This window comes from Fulvia fulva, chromosome 5 (genome assembly GCF_020509005.1).
Source record: "Fulvia fulva chromosome 5, complete sequence".
Classification (NCBI taxonomy): Eukaryota; Fungi; Ascomycota; class Dothideomycetes; order Mycosphaerellales; family Mycosphaerellaceae; genus Fulvia; species Fulvia fulva.
In genome coordinates, this window is record NC_063016.1 from 986231 (window position 1) to 1007520 (window position 21290).

The window sequence follows — 21290 nt, forward strand, 5'->3', positions numbered from 1 at the left end:
TGAAAGTTTGCTTATCTGTCAATGCAGGCGGCTGAGACGTGGCCCTGGTCCGCTCTGAAGCCAGATATATGCGCAGAGGACTATACATACGCGGTACGATTCAGGTGTACCATCCACGATCCCCAACGACTTGTCCCTCGGTCTCATCCCTGTGAGGTATCATAGGTTCAGTCACGTCAAATGCTTCCACCAGCTTTTCCCAAGTGCCGTAATCGAGTGAGAAAACTGCCTGATGTTTATGCCCGATTTTAGTCTTCTTGCTTGGTGCAGCGGCGTCATCCTCTCGTGCCTCTCGAGAATCACTTGGCGCTGTGGCGACTGGTGGTTGTCAGTATATCAGCCAGCCTCGATCAAAGATGGGCACTCACTTAGTATAGGTAGGCGGTCCTCGTCATATACAAGCCCAAGGCGGCCTTCCTTGATGAGGAAAGATATGTAGAACAGGTTTTCCACGGTCTGGCCAAAGCTGGTTGGGTTGAGTGTATAGTCAAATAGCGATGGTCCGCCACGTATGCTCATACGTCGCTCTTTCATCCACCTCTTGCCTTCTGCTGATTCAATCTCTTGTTCGGAGCTAAATGTACTCCTCATCTCTGCATCGACTTCGTCAATGTGCTTCGTGATATGTTTGTGTATCCGCGTGCATATTGCAGTGAGTCCATTCTCGTCCGATTGCGACAGCTCAGCTCTTGTGAGTGCTTCAGGCCTGGTTTCGCGCACGTTCTTGTCCTGCGTTTGTCGCGCGGTTCGTTGTGTCTGCTTTCGGACCTTCTTCTCTGCAGACAGTGGGCCTAAAAGAAACGAGGGACACGCTGGTCGTTTCACATACGGAAAGCAGGCATGTCTACCAAACATTTCCCAGTCAAACGGCTCTCCCGAATCGTCGTCGCTCTCGTCACGCTCGGCTTGCGGTCTCCGTCGTTGAGTTTGTCTTTGTGTGGAAGCTGCACCGTCTTCAGCATTCATTGCGGCACCGTGCTGCATGTAATAGCAAGCTCTGGACACAAAGACGTCGATATCAAGGCCAGTCTCGGTATCGCCGAGCACCAGATTGGAGGACCTTTTCGCGGCTACGCTCGACAGACTGACGAACAACCTAGAATCGACTGTCGCATCGTTGGTCTGCTTCACGTTCTTGAAGACATTATTCGCGCGATTGATCGTCTCGGAGAGCTCTTTGCCATCGCCCTTGAGTAGCTCATCACGCTTTTCTGGAACACATGATCAGAGTCATCACCAAGCACATCTACAGCTGCCGCACTCCACCTACCGTTGAATTCCCTTTCGAGGGCGCGCGACTTCCGCTTCACTTGCCGTCGTTGTTCTGGATCCTGCGCCGGGTTGTAGTAGCGATTGAACTTTTCCTCGTCTTCTGGCGCCTGTGGGACTTCGCCGTCGGAGTCTATGTCGTCGGCCTTAGTCGCGGGTTGCGGTTCAGCGCGTTTCCGCTTCTGCCCACGCGCCGTATCTCGTGTATCTGAGCCCGGCATAGGTAATGAGCTGCGAGCCGACAGATCTGATGCTCGTCCTTTGCCTTTGCCGCGTCGTTGTGGTTGCGATTGCGGTTCCTCGTTTTCTTGATCTGACGAGTTGTCCAAAGCCGGCGTTCCTCGAACCGAGTTATTTGCACCCACGACGGTCGATGGTCTTGTGTTCAGACGCGCCATAGCGTATGCGTGGTAGTATGGCGCAGTACTGGTGGTTGTCGTCCTCAAGGCTGCACCGCGACTGTCTCAGATTCGTGCCTCATTCGTGACAATCGCTCGCGATACGCGTTGTTTGTGCTGTATGTGGTAGATCGAGGAGATTCGGCGGTGTTCGTCTCCAAATATCGCGTGGTCGGTGGACAGGTGCGGTTGTGTCGGGGTGAGGTGTAGTAGTAGTAGTAGTAGTAGTAGTAGTAGTAGTAGTAGTAGTAGTAGTAGTAGTAGTAGTAGTAGTAGTAGTAGTAGTAGTAGTAGTAGTAGTAGTAGTAGTAGTAGTAGTAGTAGTAGTAGTAGTAGTAGTAGTAGTAGTAGTAGTAGTAGTAGTAGTAGTAGTAGTAGTAGTAGTAGTAGTAGTAGTAGTAGTAGTAGTAGTAGTGAATGGGAGATTGGGTACCTTGAGGTGTGGACCGTGTGGTGTAGAAGTGATAACGCGTAGGTCCGTATTTGAAGCACCGCCAGTCAAGATTCGATTAGGCCTCGCAGACTTACACCTGACAGCAATACCCTCGCATTCACTTCGACCACCGTTTGCTTGTCCAGCTACATTGGACATGTACCAGACCATTTCCAGCAAGTGGTGATAAACTGCTCGCAAAGACAATGCGACCGCGATGGAGCCTTTCACCTTCGCAAGCTCATCGGAGCTGAAGATCGCCGTGGGTGTAAAGGTGTGGGTGCATCTATTCTCTTGCATATCATAGCCAGACGCTTATTCAAGGTAGGAACCGTCTTGAAGGCTACGAGAAACCGTTGCCATACTCTACTCTTCTGAAACGCCCTGATCTTCGACATCGCGGCAGTAACCTCAGTCCCAACTCGGAGCTCTACATCACAGTCCAGCCTTATGCCGATTCTAAGCCGTTGACAGTCCACACCCAGACACCTTACAAGCACTTCCGGATTGGTAGAATATGGAACCAGTGGCTGCAGCTGCCAGTGAACTACAGTAGTCTGCCTGCCAACACGCAGCTCGCTATCACGCTATGGGACTTGTCGCCTATCAACCCCAAGGGTGGAGACAAGGCTCACCACATCCCATACGGTGGTACTACAATCTCGCTGTTCGATGAAGATGCCACGTTACGGACAGGTAGGCAGAAGTGCAAGATCTGGAGACACAAGGCCGCAGATGGCTTCTCTAACACGACCACACCATGGCAGGAGCCGAGGAAGAGGGGTCGACGAGAGCAACCAGAAGAACCAGTCGTGGTCAACGAGAAGCAGAGTCGGAGGGATGCCGAGCTCGAGCGCTTGGTTGGGTTAATGAAGAAACACGAGATGGGCGAGATACCAGAGAACCGCTGGCTGGACCAGATGGTCTTTCGTCAGGTCGAGAAGATGGAGAGGCAGCAGATCAAGGAAACTACAAAGCCAGCGCACTCGGTCAAGCATCCTCATGACGTGTCCAATGGACAGGAGGCAGAATCGCTATGTGCTGAGGGCGATCCGGATCATGTCGACGGAACGTTCTTCCTGTACATTGAATTTCCACGCTTCGACCATCCTATCGTGTTCACCGACCGTGAATATCCGCCTCCACCAGTATCATCTGTCAAGATCGCTCAAGAGCAAGTTCAGACTGGTGTCAACTTCAAGCCGCCTCCTGAAGTCCATCTAGGTCCTGGCATCCAGTCTGATGGTGGGAGCGACACTGATGCTGGGCTGCCACTAATCAGTATCTACGACCCGGAGATCGGCTATGTCGATAATCCGGCAGAGACTAAGCACCGGCGTCTCATACGTGGTCAAAGAAATGCTCTGGACAGAGACCTTAAACCGAATCCAAAGATGCGTGACTTCCTCAATCAAGTCATGGCGTATGGTCCTACTGTTGAGCTCAGCGATAAGGAGAAGGATGAAGTGTGGCGCTTCAGACATCACTTGACTCGGGACAAACGGGCACTCACAAAGCTCGTCAAGTCTGTCAACTGGAACGAGCAGAACGAGAGCCGACAAGCCATCGCTTTGCTGCCGAAGTGGGCTGAGATTGACATTGACGATGCACTGGAGCTGCTTGGCAAGGGTGTGCGCAATCCTGCCGTCCGGGCATATGCCGTTGATCGACTTCGCAAAGCAGATGACGAAGAGCTGCTGCTGTACTTGCTGCAGCTGGTGCAAGCACTCAAATTTCAGCCCAAACTATCGAAGGAAGAGGACGAGACTGACTCGTCGTTGGCTTCGTTCCTGATCGCTCGTTCAGCAGCAAATCTCAAGCTGGGCAACTTCTTGTATTGGTATCTTATGGTTGAGCTGGATCTGGACGACGCGATACCTACTCAGAGTACGGCGAATAAGAAACTCTTTGCTCGAGTAAGCTACGACTTCATGAAGCTGCTTGAGACTACTTCAGAGGGTCAAGCGCGCAGGAAAATCTTGCTGCGACAGAGCGAATTCGTCACCATTCTTAGCAAAATTAGCAAGGACATCCAATCTGGTAAAGGAGATCGGCCCAAGAAGATTGAGCAGCTGAAGAAAGTACTTGCCGATCCGAAGAATGACCTACTACGCTTCAACCCTCCCTTACCACTACCTCTTGATCCCGAGATCAAGCTCACTGGAGTGATACCGGACGACTGCAACGTCTTCAAATCGTCTCTGCTGCCGCTGCTATTGAATTTCAAAACGGAGACGGGCAAGACATATCCACTGATCTTCAAGTCCGGTGACGATTTGCGCCAAGATCAGCTCGTTATACAGATCATCGCACTCATGGATCGACTGCTCTTGAAAGAGAATCTCGACCTCAAACTCACGCCATATCGCATCCTCGCTACCTCGATGATCGCTGGTGCTGTACAATTTATTCCGTCCACTCCAGTTTCCAGCATTCTGCAAAGCACCAAATACAAGGCATCCATCCTTGGCTATCTGCGAGACCATAACCCTGCCACGCCAGGATCGCAGTCGATTCTTGGTGTCCGCAAGGAAGCAATGGACAACTATGTCAAGTCTGTGGCTGGATATTGTGTCATCACCTACCTCTTGGGTGTGGGCGATCGCCATCTGGATAATTTGCTCATCACGGAAGATGGCCACTTCCTCCACATCGACTTCGGCTACATCCTCGGTCGCGACCCAAAACCGATGGCGCCGCTTATGAAGCTCTCTCGAGAAATGGTCGAAGGCATGGGTGGTGGGTCGAACAGCAACGATTCGCAATTCGACACGTTCCGGCAGTACTGCTTCACAGCGTATACCACTTTAAGAAGAAGTAGCTCCCTGATTCTGAATTTGTTCAGTCTGATGCAGGATGCTGGCATTCCAGGTATTGCGGTCTTTGGGGGTGAGCAAGCTGTGAGGAAAGTCGAAGAGAGGTTCAAGCTGGATGTAGGTGAGGAAGAGGCTGTGCGGTTCTTTGCGCAGATGATTGAGAAGGAGATGGGGGCTTGGGGTCCTGTGCTGATTGACAAGTTGCATGGCTTCACTCAGGGGTGGAAGTCGTGATTGTTGAAATTCGCAAGCATTTCGAGCTCGAAGAACTTCTGCCGGTCAGCATTCGCCTCAACTGCTGACTCGAAGAAACAAAGAAGGAGTGGCGAGCGGCGCGCCAAGGTGAGCCAACGCGCGCCCATCATACGCCGACGTATGTGTTTAGGCTGATAGCCGCTGACCAGAGGGACCTTTGCTGTGAGCGCGGAGAAACAAACGAAGACTGCCACGCTGCCCTCTGGACCTCTGCCGTACCACGGAAACCGACGGAAGGACAAACTGAGCGCTCCGAAGTATCCGCGCAGCGACCGTGAGGGTTGAAGAGCCATTCCGGCGGGTAACTCTCATCCAGATTCACCAAGGCGGTGATATTGCACGGAGCTGTTGAAGAGGTGCGAGGCGGTAGGCTGAAGTATCCGTATGATAGTATTGTACTGCGGATATTGCATAAATTCCCAGGCGGATCTCATCGCTGATACATGTTCACACCTCAATGACTTAGAAGTGAGTAAGCCTGAGTCGCCCCACTACTACGTAACTTGGTCCCTCCAAAACTTCAGGGTCTGTTGTTCTCTCCACAACCTTCTACTTTTCCATACATACACCCAGTCACACTCACAACGAACCTCTACACACCCGACACCAACACTCAGATACCTTAATCATGTCTTCATCACTCGACCAACTCAAGGCCACTGGCACCGTACGTTGACCCTCCCCAACCACGTTGACTCTTTCGGCTTTCGGCATATGAACGAGACTCCGAACTGATGGACGCAACAGGTCGTTGTCGCCGACTCTGGTGACTTTGCTACGATCAAGAAGTACCAGCCACAAGATGCCACCACCAACCCATCGTTGATCCTCGCCGCGTCCAAAAAGCCAGAGTATGCGAAGCTCATTGACGAGGCCGTTGCATATGGCAAGAAGCAGGGCAGCAACATTGATGAGAAGGTGGACCACACATTGGATGCTCTGCTTGTGCAGTTCGGCAAGGAGATACTCCAGATTGTGCCTGGCAAGGTCTCGACAGAGGTGGATGCCAGATACTCTTTCGACAAGAAGCAGTCTGTCGCAAAGGCTCTGCACATAATCGATGTGAGTTTGATTTGTGCGCTGGCTCATGCTGAACGGATACTGACAATGTGAAAAGCTTTACAAGGAGCAGGGCATTGACAAGTCGCGTGTCCTGATCAAGCTTGCATCGACCTACGAGGGTATCCAGGCCGCTCACGAGCTCCAGACCAAGCACGGCGTCAACTGCAACTTGACCCTCATGTTCTCGCTCGTCCAGGCCATCGCCGCAGCTGAGGCTGGCGCTTTCCTCATCTCTCCATTCGTCGGCCGCATTCTCGACTGGTACAAGGCCAACACCAAGCAAGAGTACAGCGCCGAGAACGACCCAGGTGTCAAGTCCGTCCAGCAGATCTTCAACTACTACAAGAAGTTCGGCTACAACACCATTGTCATGGGTGCATCTTTCCGCAACATCGGCGAGATCACTGAGCTGGCTGGCTGCGATTACCTTACCATTGCACCAAACCTCCTTGAGCAGCTCTACAACAGCCAATGCAAGGTGCCCAAGAAGCTCATCTCCGAGGACGCCTCTTCGCTGAACCTCGAGAAGAAGAGCTACCTCAACGACGAGGCCAACTTCCGATTCGACTTCAACGAGGACACCATGGCAGTCCACAAGCTGTCTGAGGGCATCAGCAAGTTTGCTGCTGACGCCGTTACCCTCCGGGTAAGTCGAGAGCTTGAATGCCAATGACAAGAGATGTGCTAACATGTGTGTTCAGGATATCCTCAAGGACAAGATCGGCGCTTAGATTGTCGCAAGTTTGGCGTTTTTTTTACGGCTATGGTAGTTCGGTAAACGGCTCCAGAATGATGCGTCCACAGGTTGGAGAAAGCAGGGTCTATATACGTGAATACCATGATGAGACATCCTGTTCGACATTGTTCTTGTCTTCCGGTGCTTGACTTAGTTCTCTCGGTGCTTCAGCAAACTCCGATTTCGCGCAGATCGAGAGATGCGTCATTCCGCAGGGCAAGAGCACGAGCGAGGTGGGGATGTGCCCCTCATCAGCTCATCGGCGACTCGAGTTTTGCTCTTCTTCTGTGTCTTTCGACTATCATCACAACTCCAACAGGTGCAAGACTAAGACCAACCTCTTCATCAACTCACATACGACAAAAACACCGCCACAATGGTCAAAGCAGGTACGTAGCGTGGCGCAAAAGCACCAAGTGGAGCCAGTCCTCGTGAAAATGAGCATGTTTCCGGCAGCAAGGCCTCCTCATTTGCTCAAGCAGAGGTCATCCCTCCATCAAGGTCTTACAGAACGTCTGGCATGCGGCGGTGCAGACGGTGAGGCAACATGTACCGCGCCACGTGTCGGCTGCATGGACATTGATGGACCTCGCCGTGGCCCGTGGCAATGGACCTGGGATAGAGCTTCGACAGCTTACATACACGATGCTAAAGCTGACAATGGCCCTACAGTCGCAGTTCTCCGTGGTGACAGCAATGTCAAGGGTCAAGTGACCTTCGAGCAGGACTCCGAGAGTGGCCCAACCAAGATCACCTACGATATCACTGGCAACGATGCCAATGCCGAGCGTGGTATGCACGTTCATGTAAGTGTTCAACGACGACATGGAACGACAACAGCTGCTGATAACTAGCAAGGCGTTTGGAGACAACACCAATGGATGCACTTCTGCAGGCCCACACTGTAAGTGATCGAACGACCCAACGAAGAACCGCACCGATGACTGACATGACGGCCTCACAGTCAACCCCCACGGCAAGGAGCACGGCGCCCCAGAGGACAGCGAGCGCCACGTAGGAGACCTGGGCAACTTCAAGACCGACGGCCAGGGCAACGGCAAGGGCACGATCGAAGACCAACACATCAAGCTCATCGGCCCACACAGCGTCCTCGGCCGCACCATCGTTGTCCACGCCGGTACTGATGACCTTGGCAAGGGTGGCCACGCAGAGAGCAAGAAGACTGGCAACGCTGGTGCCCGCCCAGCTTGCGGCGTTATCGGTATTGCCGCATAAATGGCCACGACACTTGTTGATGAATCGATGAGGTGTGGAAAGATGCGTGGACATGGCTGGAGGTTCGTGGACAAAGTAGATGTTGTAGCATGAGCTAGTCAACATCAAACACGGGAATGTCTCAAAATCTTCTTCATCATTGAGATGTTATCAAATTCGCTGGCCATTCTATGTACAGGCAGAATCGAAGCCCACACATCTCTCTCTCTCTCTCTGATCTAGCAGAGGAATGCCGCCATGCTGTTCGGCCTATGCATGATATAATCTATTCACTGCCAAGTCGTAACATCGATTCTCTATCTGGTGCCACTGCATCCAACGAAATTGTTTCCACTGGCACCAGTGTGAGTGATAGCACCAGCATACTGGCCGTTGGTGTTCTGGAAAAGTGAGGTCAGTCTACATCTCCCCAGACATAGCTACGCCGTACGCCGTGACTTACGAAAACAACACGATCAGCTCCCGGAGAACCACCAGTATAAACGCCGCTGGTTCTAATTGGAAACTCCTGGTATGGCCCATTGACCGGGAAATCGAAACCTACACACGACATCAGCCTGAACGCCTTATATTATCTACAGCTCCGGCTTTGTTCTGCTTCTGCTTACCTTCGTAGTTGTTGTACGTGTGTGGGTAGTTGTTCGAGCCCACTTGCTGGTCGTTGGAGTAGTAGTTGTAGCCTTGGTTGACAGCAGCGCTGACCTGGCCGGAGCTGTATCTTGTCGATCCGCAGGTGGTAGCGGACTGGCGCTCGACGAGCTCGCTGGTGGGCGCGGCGAGGGCGCTGACTGCGAAGAGCAGAGCGGAGGCGAAGGCGAAGCGCATTTTTGGCTGTTGTAGTGGTTGGTAGTGAGAGTGAGAGAATGGAAGCGAGTGAATGTGTCTAGCTGGTAATGGTTGACCTGCCTTGCCTGGTCTTTCCAACGAGGTCGGAAGCTGGACTATACTTATACCTCTACTTTGATCACTCCTGCGATATGCCCTCGCCTACTACGAGGGCCACGTTCCAATACACATGGTTACTCGACCACGGGATCAGCACTTCCGCTCAATCCGTAGTCACGACTAACTGCTGTGCAACGACGATCTCTCTGCCATCGGCGAGTCGCGAGAGACATTTCCAGCCAAAGACCCGACGTTAATGCACCGGCAAGCGTGCGATATGGACGGGTAGGGATGCTGATCTTGTTGCTTCAAGCCAAGCCTGTGGGATTTCCGGAGGGGTTTGCGCAATAGGAAGGAGATGGCTTCGCGGTGAGGAGAGACAGATAGGCCAACGAGAGGAGTGTCGAAGCACACGTTGTACGTTTAGCTCTGGAAACAAGCACGGCGTGTCTGAGGTCTATGCGGCGCTTCGGTAGTCTATCCGTGTAGTTGTCCTATGAGAGTGGTGAGTTTGGGATGTGATGTTTACAGCCCGCAGGATGCACAGGATCCAACTGTCGATCGTAACGCCAATGCCGCCACTTTGAGTTCTAGCTAACTCCAAGATGGAAGGTGCGGCCGTCTCGCGTTACTGTACGTGGTTCAGCTGGTCGTTCACTGCCTCTTTCTCCTGCAGTGCACCAGGTTTACATCTCGAGGACGACAGATGGTCTTTCGATTCGCTGATGTTGCTCAAGAGTAATGTTTCACTTGGCGCGAAGGCAGATAGCTACAGCTACTCGGAGCTGGCCGCGGGGTCTGTCGGGGTTGTTCCTCCATCGGTTCGTGTTGACGAAAGTGCGTGGGAGGTCATTGAGGAATCGCTGAAGATGCAGATATTTTGCTGGGAAGTCTATCAATAACATCGCCGCGTGCAACGATTGTCCGCAGTCTGAAGGGTTATTCAGATCAAAGCTTGTCCATACCAAATCATACCACACCACAATGCCTCAAGCCGGACTCAGCGGCTCGCAGACCGTGCAGCAGTCGAAGCAACACGAGGCTGTACGCAACTTTGTTTCTGGCGCGACCGGCCTGGAGGCTGCACTCGAAAAGTTCTGTGGGCCTGCTGAGAGCGAGTGGAAGTCGTCAAAAGATGCTGAAGAGGTGGAAGAGCATTTGAAAATAAGCTGGCAGTCCATTGTCGCTGCAGCTGCCACCACATCGTTTACAGAGGCCTCACAGCAAAAGCTCGTGGATTTCGTGATGACCCTACAAGAGAGGTCTGACGTGGAAAAGGATGGCCAAGCTTGTCAAGTGCAGGGTATGACAATGTGGAAAGACCTTCCGACGTTCGGCTGGCAGATACGTGATGCTTGGAACTTTGGTGAGCATCAGATGCAAGTGCTGCATGGCCGTGCTGACGTTTAGTAGATCCAGACGAGAGTAGTGATCAGTCCAGCAAGGACCAATGGATCAACCTGAATGCATTTGCAGCCTCGTTGGTAGCATCTGCACACTCGCAGACCGACGACACGCCCGATCTTACGCTATTCGGCCTCTGGACGATTCGATCGGCTCTGGAAGAGCCCAAGGCGACAGACGTAGCAGTTGCTGCAGCCTCTGCTTGGTTTGTCTTCGCTGCGCCGACCATAGCAGACCTCTGTGGCGAAGAGAGGGAGTACGAGGGCAAAGTCGCAAAGCCAGGATCCGAGCACAGCGGCCAGAACTGGACAGGATATTCGACAGGTAGGTGGCAGGCATGGCAGCAAAGGCTGGAGAATCTGAAGAGCACGGTGTCAGATGGCACAGCTAAGCAGCTGGTTGAGCAGGCTGTAGAGGCTGTTGGCGAGGTGCAGTAGTGAGCATTGCGATAGCCGTAACATATACACTCATATCTGCCGACCATCAAGCCTCTTTATGCAGGCATCAATGTGCTGCTCGTGCAGGAAGTGTCGAGACGAGAGATTGCTGGGGCGTGGCAGGAGCGGATGTGGAGAGAGCAAGACGAGTGTTTCGTTTCGGGAGCAAGCATCTTCTTCTTCTTCTTCTACTCCTGCATTGTCGTGCGCAAACATTTCTTGTTGCATCAGATGGTCCATGTCAGTCCGCTGGGGTCGAGTGTGAGGCGTCGTGGTACAACAGATGGTATGGTGATGAGAGTGGAGTGTACCCAGGAGGGTTCGACACCCATCATCTTTACGGTCTGATAATCTGCATGTAGTAGCCGTGTATAATCCGCTCTCTGTAGTCCAATGTAAAGCAGCGTGACAGTAGCAGTAGCAAGGGACAATCTCTTCATCGTCTCTGCCGTTGGAGAGCGTTGGCCGTTGGAAAAAGAAGCAAGTGGAGCTCGCGTGGTGATCGTCAAACAACGACGAAAGATGTCGTCCCACGCGACATGACCACGAATCGAGCGCAAGTCTAGACTTTTGATACATCGTCCTCGAGGTTCAGCCGGTGGTGAAGGCTCTCGCACGACGGCATCTTCGCTGCTGCTGCTTCCGCGCTGTTTTGCAGGCACAGGCACAGGCGCAGGCACACGGCTCTTCTTACGGGTCTGTTTCTAAATTGGCTCCTGTTCCATCCAGGGAAGGGGAAAGCGTGCCGGCGCTTCATCCGCAACTCTTCTTCGTTTCAACCGACCTACTTTTGGTATTCTCCTCCACACAATCACAATCAACGTTCCCTTTCGTCGTGTTTCAGTGTTTCAGCAGGACTCGAGCCTCTGCTTCAGTGCATCACCCGTCCCGGCCGACTGCGGGCGCCCCTCTCGACACCGCAGCTTGTTCCATCCAGGGAAGGCGACGAATCAGCCTGGTGCTGTACTGCTCCCTCTCCAGCTTGCGACACGCTCACCAGCAGTCTCGACGACACCCACACCCACCCTCCACCCTCCACCCTCCACCCTCCGCCTGCACCATCATCGCGACGCCCAAGAGCTCGCTTACACTCATTGAACGACACAACAAAGGCCTCACCAACCTCCAATTTCCTTACCACCACGCGCCCACCTCCAGTCCAGCCCATCGCAATAAACACGCCACTACTCGTACACCAACCACACTCGTTTCACCCACCAATCCTGCCCACGACACATAATTCATGCCGAGCTTTGGTGGCAGCGACAACTCCTCGCCTGCGCTACAGAAAATGGACATGGGAAATGGCGGCCGGTATGCCGCGAAGAGGTTCGACTTTGGGCACATTGCTGGCGACCCTTTCTGGCTGGGAACAATCGGCATTGGCATTGTGAGTTGCAGACAAACCTCAGTCAAGCCTGCTAGAGAGATGCTGACCTTGCGACAGTCTGGTTGGATCATAGCCTTCGTCAGCTCCATCATCGCAGACCTATCTCAAGAGTACCCCAACTACTCGTGGTGGAGCTTGGTCTACATGTTCTTCTGCATAATAGCCGTCCTCTTCGTCGTCGGTGCCAATGCTGTTTTCACGTACCACGTCGCCATTGCCGCCTTCTTGTCGGCAGGACTCGTCTTCACCACATCCTCAGTCAACTCCCTGATCTACTACCCAGATCCCGCCAAAGAAGCAGCTGCCGCTGGCTTCATCCTGCTGTCCATTGTTTCGGTATGCTGACCCTATTCCACCACTTCGTACACTAGCTGACTTGTGACACAGATCATCTGGATCTTCTACTTTGGCTCCCAACCACAAGCGAGCCACCGCCAGACACTCGACTCGTTTGCGTTGCACAAAGATCGTGCGCCGAGCCGCAACAGCCGGGCCATGCGACAATCCTACCGCCCTGAGACTACACACTCCGGAGGTCAACAACCACAAGCTTACAACACGAACCGCCTGGCAGGCTTCGAGACAGTCTCTCCAGTCGCTGGCTACCATGGTGGCCCTGCAGGTCAAGCGAACCGCGATAGTGAGCCGCGCTTCTCACAGCCCCTGAACTCGCAGCCTAGCGGAAACAACTTAGCAGCTCATAACGGAGCCTCGCTTGGTGTCGGTGCCGGCCAAGGGCACGACAGTTCAGTGAGCGCACCATCAGACTATCCTTACCGAGCAAAGGCCATCTACAGCTACGAGGCCAACCCCGACGACGCTAACGAAATTTCGTTCACGAAGCACGAGATACTGGAAGTGAGCGATGTTTCAGGACGATGGTGGCAGGCCAAGAAAGAGAACGGCGAAACGGGTATTGCTCCTTCGAATTATCTCATCTTGCTATGAGATGTTTGAGGGAGAAGCAAGAAGTGTACTGTTTCTGTGATTGCGCTGCGTTTACGGGGTATGACTGAACGCCGGCATAGTATACTCATGCAGACGAACGGCTGCAGGATGATTTGGGAGGACGACGTACAGGGCGTTCAAAGCTTTTAAGCACATACGGGCAGGAGTGCGGTCGAGCTGCCAGAGGAGATGCCTCGACGAAGCGGGAAAGATGATTTTATGTTTGGCAAGGCGTTGGATGGATTTGGGAGCGAGCCCACAGTGCTCCTGGCGAACAGGGTGTTCTCGCAAAGATACCAGTGGGATTGTCCCACGAACTGGCTGAACTTATGGTTTTATCGAGTGCTAGCGATGAGCGAAGTAAAGCATTACATTGACCGAAGCATCGAACTCCAGCTGACTGTTAGCGTTACTTGCTATTATTGACTGATACTGTGGCAGGTCGACCGCATCACACAGCAGTGCTTATCCGACGCAAATCCGTCTTCCACCGATTCTCGGCACAACAAAGACTCGACGAGGAGCTGTGCACCCGCAGCGAAGCCTCGAGATTGCCAATTAAAGCCATTGCACCTCAGCAACAAGCTCTCTTTTCCGAGTAGCATTCTGCCGAACCACCCCACCCCGCAGGACGAGCTCGCCATTTGCCACTCAAGCTGTCTATAGCAAGTACCAACTCAACTCCAGCCTGCTCAGACACTCAAAGCTCTACAACGCCAAGACAGTTAGACATCCCAACCATGGCCCCATCAGCAACCGTCACACTCTCAGAGCCCAAATCCAACGCCAGCGTCGGCGCCCTCGGCCGCACAAAAGATGGCAGACCCCTCAAGATCCGCTCCTACCCCAAATTCATCTCCCTAGAAGAAGAGCGGCTGTACAGAAAACAACACCTTGCAGCCGCATACCGCGTCTTCGCCGATCGAGGGTATGACGAAGGCGTCGCTGGCCACATTTCCGTCCGCGACCCCATCTTGACCGATCACTTCTGGCTCAACCCGCTGAGTATGCACTTCTCCCAAATCAGCGTGAGCGACCTCATCCTCGTCAACGAAGAAGGCGAAGTCGTCATTGGCGATGAGCCCATCAACGCCGCTGCGTTCGCGATCCATTCGGAGATCCATAAGGCGAGGCCGGACGTCCATGCGGCGTGTCATGCGCATAGTGTGTATGGGAAGGCTTTCTCGGTTTTTGGGCGGGAGCTGGATATGATTACGCAGGATAGTCTGCGATTCTATAAGGATCACGCGGTGTATCCGCAGTTTGGGGGCGTGGTGTTGGATCGGGAGGAGGGGAGGAGGATTGCGGAGCATTTGGGGGGTGGGAAGGCGATCATTTTGCAGAATCATGGGTTGTTGACGGTGGGGGAGACGGTGGATGCGGCGGCTTTTTGGTTTGTTAGTTTGGATAAGGTGAGTACGTCTGGAGCTCATGGGGGGTCCATTGCTGACGTGTCGGAATTTTGCAGACTTGCCATGCTCAGTTGCTTGTTGATGCTGCGGCTCAAGGCAGTGGGCATAAGAAGACTTTCATCCATGATGAGGAGGCTAGAGATAGCTATGATCAGGTTGGCAAGCCGGAGAAGGGCTGGCTTGCGTTTCAGCCGTATTATGATGATATTCTGGCGAAGACTAATGGTAGCTTCCTCAAATAGGTCCTGCAGAAAGCATCTAGACGGAGCGCGACGCGCCGTACTCTTCCTGCTCGCTGAAGACCTTGCCACGCAGCTACGCCCCCGTATGTTGAAGCTCAAACCTTTGCTGCGGCAACAAGGCGAGGCGTGCGGCGGCGATCCACGATTTTGTTTGTCGCCTTTGCCAGCATGATATCACGAAGATGTGAACAAGAATCTTACCAAAGAGTACCAACATCGTCTTGTTGTACCATACAAACGCCGGAAGTGGAAACCACTTCCACCGAGCTTATTGACAAAAAGGTCAAAGCCACGACACCGAAAGTCGTCCATTTGGGGCACGAAGCAACAAAGAGAGACAACCAACATTGAACCTCACTTTCCAAACCATCAAAACCACCACCAACTCAACTCTCTCCGACCACACTCAACTCACCCACGCCCACAATGTCTTCCACCCCCACCTCAGCAACCCTAACCAGCATCAACGCTCCCGACGACCTCTGGCACGAACGTCTGCACACGGTCTGCTACAAGCACTTCAGCCACTACGATGAAGACTTCCAGCACATGCAACTCTACTGGGGCTGCCTCACCCGTCTCTTCACCCACTGGCTCAAATCTAAGAATCTCCCAATCCCGGACTGGACAACGACTAACCCTCGCCTCCCCGCCTGGGTCACGATCCTCTTTGAGACGGATGAAATGCGCATCGTCAACAATACCGATCGGCTTTTCACGGGTGGTGCCGATGAAAGTGTGGCATCCCTCATGGACGGACTCTACAACCATACTTTCAGCACATGGTTCGCGGAAGCCGCGCACGCTCAAGATCTAGCCTCGTCCTCGTCCTCGTCCTCTGAGCATGAACACTCCCATGTATGCCACCACGACCTCCTCCTCGAATTCCTCAACTACATCCTCCTCACCCCCATCGCCACCTCCACCACAATCCTCTACGAAGACGAAGCCATGACGCAAAACGAAATCCTCTACAACGGAATGCTCCACTCCGCCTTTACGCTCCTCAAACACCACCGTTACGCCGAGGATGCGCGGATTTGTCCCCCGTTGTCCCTCAATGTCGATCATATCACTGGGATCAGGGAGATGGTGATCCCCTTCAAAATCTTCCACGCCTTCGTCGCGGCGGGGTGCGAGCTGGATGATTTTGGGGATGCGTTAGCGCAGTGGTTACCTGGGGCGTTGCTTTTGAAGGCGAGGATGGAGATTACTTACACTGCAGCGCCGTACGAGGAGGAAGTCGCCACCTCGCCGTCCTCCTCTGGCGAGAATGAAACGGTGACAGTCATCAACCCCACCTCCCTCACGTCCCTCCGCATCTCCGTCCCAGGAGACGAGGCGCAAAGCCACGAATACCAGGACTTCTTCGACGAGCACATTCGTCCTTACCTAGAGGGAAGGGAGGTGTTTGTAGAGGCGGCGGATGTGAAGGAGCGTGGGAAATGGGAGGGGAAGGACGGTCCGTATGAGGTTGATGAGGAGGGAAATGTTTTGCGGCCGAGAGTTTTGGGGGTGTTGGGGGTTATTGAGCATCTGGTTATGGAGGAGAGGGCGGGCGAGGTGCAGTGAGGTAGTCGATGCGAAGGGGGGTGCATGGTGAACACAGCTCCTACCTCCTAGCACAGCAAAGGAGATAACACGAGTTACAGTATGATCACAACGACTTCATTGCAATGCACTTTCGCACACATCAAGTGATGGAAGGTATATCGTACTCTGCTTTGCCCATTCCTCCCATATCAGCAGAACCTCCCTCCCGCTGTGCCATGACATGCCGTTTCCTCCATGATCATCTTCCACTCCCGACGCCAGCTACTCCGGTCCTTTCAAGAGAACCACATCCCTCGCCATTGGATATCCTTCGAAAGCAAATAATAGCAGAAGAATACAATCGATTTCATCACGTCGTAGAAGTTTCTTCCTCAAGTTTCGCTCCCTTCAAGTCCACCTTCGCAAAGGCCAATCCGGGATGATGTGCTAGTAATATGTCTTTATATCGTCAGCCCCGATTGTCCTGGCCATGCCCTTTCTGCATTCCCATGTTGTCAAGGCGAACAGGTACTGACTGCTGTTGTGCTAATCGCTAACCTTGCAACGAGCAGGGCGGGTACGAGGAGAGGGATGCAGTGTTGTCCAGCCTTGCGTCGGTCCATGTAGCGTTGCGAGATGTCCATAATCATGCCGGTTTGTCCCGGCGTTTTGCGTCTCTCGGACTTTACGATAGGCGCGACGCGGCTGAACAGCACTTATATCGACTAGCCGCGGTTGGCCTCATTAATGCTGGCGCAAACCTCATCGTCCAGAGAGATTCGTACATCACGAACACGTCATGGTCTCAAGCGAGATTGCATCCAGAAGAATTTTGAAAAAAAGATAAAGGCACGAATCCACTCAGCGCTGGCAGAAAAGCTCAATCTCACCCATGCCGCCAATGCCTTCGCCCTTCTGCTCCCTCCAAGTTTCGAATGCGGTCTGGACGTCTTCGTCGGATTGGATACTAACGTAATCGTCGTCGTCGAGGTACTTGAGCTTGACATGAGTTCGCTCCTGGCCATCCGGTCCTTTCGAAGACCTGTCGCCGAGGGTCAAGTTCGTGGATCGCTGTAATTTTGCATCGATTCGGTCTTTCAGTTGCGAGTAAGAGATGGTAGTGGACACGACGAGCGTCAAGCTTTGTCCGGCCAAGGGACAATTCACCTTCACCTTGAGCTGCGCAGGCGTCGCGGTCGAGACGCCTTCCGGAACAGAAGATACCATCGGCGGTGGCGGTGACATGGCGTGGTTCATCGACACCGGGGTGACGGTCCTGGAACTGTGGTAATGTGCCACTCCCGGGCGTTGCGCATATTCGGTAGGCGACAAGTCCTGTTGGCCGGAATGTTGTCGATCTCTTGTCATCTGGGGCGATACTCTAGGCGGTAGGCCATTAGCAAGGGCAGGTGAATTGCTCTGACTTCGGTTGATGTTCTGGTAACCAACTGGCATCTCTGGTACCGGCGGTTGACTTCCTGCCCTTGGTGCTACTCGTTGCCCATTGTGGATGTCTGGACTACTGGCGGATCTGCTCCTTTGGCTCGGCATTTGCTGAGAACTGTGCATGGCAGCACCAGGAGGATATCGTGAATGACCAGAAGGCACTCTCGTGGCTGGGTAACCGTTAGAGGACATATGTCCATTCGTGGAGTTGGCGCTGGGAGGTGGGCGTGGCATAGCAGGTGCTGTGAACCTTTGCCCTTGGCCTTCTTCGTAATAGCCATTTTGTGTGTACACTTGTCGTGGGAAGGGGTACATGCCGGAGCTGGCACTGGTACGAGATGACATTGGTGAATCTGTCGTTGCTGTTGTAGGCGAGAAATAGCTGTCGCCGGCTCGCTCTCCTGGCGACATCGCAGCTTGCTGCAGTTCCCTTGTCCGTAGTGTAAGCGCAGCAGGACTCGGCAAAACGTTCGATGGCAGTCGCGGTGGCGCTGGTCGGCTGTAAGCACTTGCTGCCGTTTGTGAGCTCTCGCCGGTGGTGCTTCGAGATCGCAGAGAGCTCGAGCTACCATTTCGGCTCTGAGAGAAGCTGTGGTGCGGATATGCGCCGGAATCTGACCATCCTGTCATACTGTTCGCCAACGTGCTCACGTCGTCATCATCTTCGCTCAGGTCTTCCTGATATGGATTCTCAAGAGCCGGCTGGTTCTGCATGTAGGTGAACTCGGTCACGCTCGTTCCACCATTCCTGCTGCCATCGCTGTTCCTCAGGCGTGTGGTCGGTTCTCGATATCGCTTCCGCTGGTGTTCGATCTGCCTGTTCCATTTCTTGAGCATCTCCTCGGTGGTAAATCTAATGATGAAGTTCTCAATACTCGGGTCGCCCTTCCAGAAAATCTGACATGTGTATGAGCCTAAATCCACACCCATCAGCTTTGTTCAGACGTACCCGTTCGCTGCTACGACAAGACAAGTGATAGTCACCCATACCTGGTTTGGCCAAAGACACAAGGTCAGTCACATTCTGCATAAAGATGCGCCCCTTAAGCTGCAATTTGGGCTTTCCCTTGGGATCAGTAAGATTCTTCGCATAGAGCTTGTTCTTCGGCTTGTTGATGTCAATGTTCTTGCAGCAAAGCAGAATCGTCTCGAACAAATACACGTGGTACTACACTGTTGTTAGCGAGTGGTCACAACACTATTGTGTGCGCTGGCTCGATACTGACCTGTCGTTCGGCATCCTTGCCGTTAGCCAGGTTTTCGCTCTTCAGTACTGTGAAAGTGCCGTAAAGGAGTAGCTCGCCAAAACCTTCGATGCGATGACCTTTCCAGTCCTCGACCCGCATTTTCAGTTCTTGGACTGCTTCGGCCTTTTCCTCGCGATCGACTGCCTGATTCGATGCTGTGAGGATTGACGTAGCTGCAAGCATGCCATGCCCCAAATCTTCCTTTCTGGCCTCATCCAGATCACCCTTTTTCAACAGTTGCTCCAGTAGTAAGGGATATTTGGTGAGTCGCTGGAACGGCTTCATCAAGAAGGAATGCAGTGCGGTGGGTGATTCCACCATTTGACGCATCTCAATGCTCCCTCCGGCGTCCTTGAGCTTGTTGAAATCGGCAATGACGGTTCTCTCGCACTTCTTCTGATTGGCGATGTACGGCTCGTATACCTTGAAAGCTTCAGCATACATGAGAAACAGCTTTCCCCAGTTCTGCTCGTCTTCATGTTGTGCATTTGTCTGTTCCACGCGGATCAAGAAGCGCCGTTGAAAGTCCAGGAGTGCATTGAGGTTCAGGAAGATGTCGTGGACCGCATCGCCGGGTATGACGCCTTTCTCCTCGACCAGATGTTTGAAGGACTGTAACAGCTCCAAATGTTGGACATAGGTTCGCTCTGACCTGACCAATTCAGAAACGATATGCTGTCGTTGCGTGCGTTTCATGCCCTTTTCAGCCTCCATAAAGTCGGAAGCGGTGGGCCGCACATCTTCGACCTTCTTTTGTGCGACCAGATAGTCCAGAACTCGATTGACCACCTTGGCGACCTTGACGAAGCCGGTCGTATCGTCACCATACAAGTCGGTAATGATAAAGAGTTCCTCCTGTGGAATGTGTAGATCCGCAATGCACGCCTGAATGAACTTGTACGTCGCCGCCTTCGCCTTTTTCTCCTCGTTGAATCCCGCGGGCGCATTCAAAGGCTGCTGCGGTCGCAGCGCATTGTACAGTAGCATGAGGGGGTATCCACGCCGAAAGGTTCGCCACAAAAGCGTCACGGGGTCAGTGTCCTCGTCGGCCTCTTCCTCCACCTCCTCCAGGTATTCTTGGAATCCAGGCACTCCAGTCAGGCGTTGGCGCAAAGCCACGCATATCTGAAACAGCGAGCTACTCGCATCGGCGACGGAGTTCATGATGTTGTCGGTAGGCATGACCATGTCGCTGCTGCGCGCCGGTCCAGCGCCGTTGACGCTGGTGAAGGAGGCGTTCGTCGGCATCGGCGGTGCTCCGTTCAGGGTGCTCGCGTTGGAGGAGAAGAGGGTGCTGGCGGTGGTGCCCTGGGTGGTGTCGCTGCTTCGATTTGAGCTCTGAGTGTTGATGGAGTAGTTGCTGGAGGTGTGGCTTTGTGAGTGGGCGAGACTGGGAGGGCCATGGCCGGCCATGTTGTGGTAGCTGGGGGCGTAGTGAGCAGCAGCGGCTTGTAGGGGATGGGCACGAATAGCGTGTTGCTGGGCCACGGCCATCGCTCTCCTCACTGAAGCCGGCAGCGGTACATGTGTGTGGCGGGAAGGCTGGGTTACTCGTGACTGGTGGTGTCGTCGGCGGTGCAGCAGTGACGAGGGCAAGGGCGAGAAACAGCACGTCCGCAGGCCAGGCGCGGAGGGGTTGCAGGTGTGTTGGCGATGCGCGGAGCCCAAGGAGAGGGTGAGACTCCGTGAGAGGGTGTCTCTCAGATCTGCGAACTTGGAACGAACCCTGGCCTGAGCCTGAGCAGCGGATCGGACCAGAACTAGGCTACTAGCCCCTAGGAGGTAGTCCCCCACGGACCGACACGACTACTGGCTCTGCCTGCGCGAGTCACAAGAGTGTGCGATGCGTGTGGCGGAAACGCTTCGAGCAGGCGACATGTCTTTGTTTGAGATGCGTGTGACAGGGAGCTTGCCACGGCCCACACGGCCACACCCTACACGCGCCTTGCTACTTGCTACTCGCTACTTGCTACTGACGCCTGATAACAATCGCGATCAAGTGCTGTCCATGAATCGCATTCGCATTCACCTCTCGACTCTCGACTCTCGACACTCACACAGCCTGCTGAGTCTGAGTCTGAGCCTGAGCCTGAGTCTGAGCCTGCTCTCTGCCACGCTTGACCCAGGAGCAGGTACGTCGC

The 21290-nt window shown here is 53.6% G+C and overlaps 10 protein-coding genes across 10 annotated transcripts; 7 read left to right on the forward strand and 3 right to left on the reverse strand.

Moving 5' to 3' along the window:
- Positions 1-100: 100 nt before the first annotated feature.
- Positions 101-1667, reverse strand: CLAFUR5_05613 (uncharacterized protein; the record flags this gene model as incomplete). Its single annotated transcript, XM_047904761.1, has 3 exons — positions 101-318; positions 369-1211; positions 1271-1667. The coding sequence occupies 3 exons, from the start codon at positions 1665-1667 to the stop codon at positions 101-103; spliced, it is 1458 nt and encodes a 485-aa protein (XP_047761970.1).
- A 650-nt stretch (positions 1668-2317) lies between these two features.
- Positions 2318-5150, forward strand: CLAFUR5_05614 (Phosphatidylinositol 3-kinase catalytic subunit type 3; the record flags this gene model as incomplete). The annotated part of the gene is made up of 2 exons (XM_047904762.1): positions 2318-2376; positions 2429-5150. The coding sequence occupies 2 exons, from the start codon at positions 2318-2320 to the stop codon at positions 5148-5150; spliced, it is 2781 nt and encodes a 926-aa protein (XP_047762358.1).
- Positions 5151-5799: 649 nt separating this feature from the next.
- On the forward strand, positions 5800-6964 carry CLAFUR5_05615 (Transaldolase; the record flags this gene model as incomplete). Its single annotated transcript, XM_047904763.1, has 4 exons — positions 5800-5838; positions 5919-6233; positions 6289-6879; positions 6935-6964. 4 exons carry the CDS (start codon positions 5800-5802, stop codon positions 6962-6964), a joined length of 975 nt encoding a protein of 324 aa, XP_047761966.1.
- Positions 6965-7345: 381 nt separating this feature from the next.
- On the forward strand, positions 7346-8205 carry CLAFUR5_05616 (Superoxide dismutase [Cu-Zn]; the record flags this gene model as incomplete). The annotated part of the gene is made up of 4 exons (XM_047904764.1): positions 7346-7358; positions 7642-7775; positions 7828-7873; positions 7934-8205. 4 exons carry the CDS (start codon positions 7346-7348, stop codon positions 8203-8205), a joined length of 465 nt encoding a protein of 154 aa, XP_047761776.1.
- A 296-nt stretch (positions 8206-8501) lies between these two features.
- CLAFUR5_05617 (Guanyl-specific ribonuclease F1) lies at positions 8502-9030 on the reverse strand (the record flags this gene model as incomplete). Its single annotated transcript, XM_047904765.1, has 3 exons — positions 8502-8585; positions 8648-8745; positions 8814-9030. The coding sequence occupies 3 exons, from the start codon at positions 9028-9030 to the stop codon at positions 8502-8504; spliced, it is 399 nt and encodes a 132-aa protein (XP_047762359.1).
- An 801-nt stretch (positions 9031-9831) lies between these two features.
- Positions 9832-10931, forward strand: CLAFUR5_05618 (uncharacterized protein; the record flags this gene model as incomplete). Its single annotated transcript, XM_047904766.1, has 3 exons — positions 9832-9911; positions 9966-10456; positions 10504-10931. The coding sequence occupies 3 exons, from the start codon at positions 9832-9834 to the stop codon at positions 10929-10931; spliced, it is 999 nt and encodes a 332-aa protein (XP_047761971.1).
- Positions 10932-12174: 1243 nt separating this feature from the next.
- CLAFUR5_05619 (High osmolarity signaling protein SHO1A) lies at positions 12175-13269 on the forward strand (the record flags this gene model as incomplete). The annotated part of the gene is made up of 3 exons (XM_047904767.1): positions 12175-12321; positions 12379-12657; positions 12709-13269. The coding sequence occupies 3 exons, from the start codon at positions 12175-12177 to the stop codon at positions 13267-13269; spliced, it is 987 nt and encodes a 328-aa protein (XP_047761972.1).
- A 740-nt stretch (positions 13270-14009) lies between these two features.
- On the forward strand, positions 14010-14923 carry CLAFUR5_05620 (Decarboxylase NovR; the record flags this gene model as incomplete). The annotated part of the gene is made up of 2 exons (XM_047904768.1): positions 14010-14681; positions 14738-14923. The coding sequence occupies 2 exons, from the start codon at positions 14010-14012 to the stop codon at positions 14921-14923; spliced, it is 858 nt and encodes a 285-aa protein (XP_047762526.1).
- A 426-nt stretch (positions 14924-15349) lies between these two features.
- On the forward strand, positions 15350-16495 carry CLAFUR5_05621 (uncharacterized protein; the record flags this gene model as incomplete). Its single annotated transcript, XM_047904769.1, has 1 exon — positions 15350-16495. The coding sequence occupies one exon, from the start codon at positions 15350-15352 to the stop codon at positions 16493-16495; it is 1146 nt and encodes a 381-aa protein (XP_047762525.1).
- Positions 16496-17317: 822 nt separating this feature from the next.
- CLAFUR5_05622 (Rho guanine nucleotide exchange factor scd1) lies at positions 17318-20643 on the reverse strand (the record flags this gene model as incomplete). Its single annotated transcript, XM_047904770.1, has 3 exons — positions 17318-18816; positions 18893-19070; positions 19129-20643. The coding sequence occupies 3 exons, from the start codon at positions 20641-20643 to the stop codon at positions 17318-17320; spliced, it is 3192 nt and encodes a 1063-aa protein (XP_047762528.1).
- Positions 20644-21290: the final 647 nt, after the last annotated feature.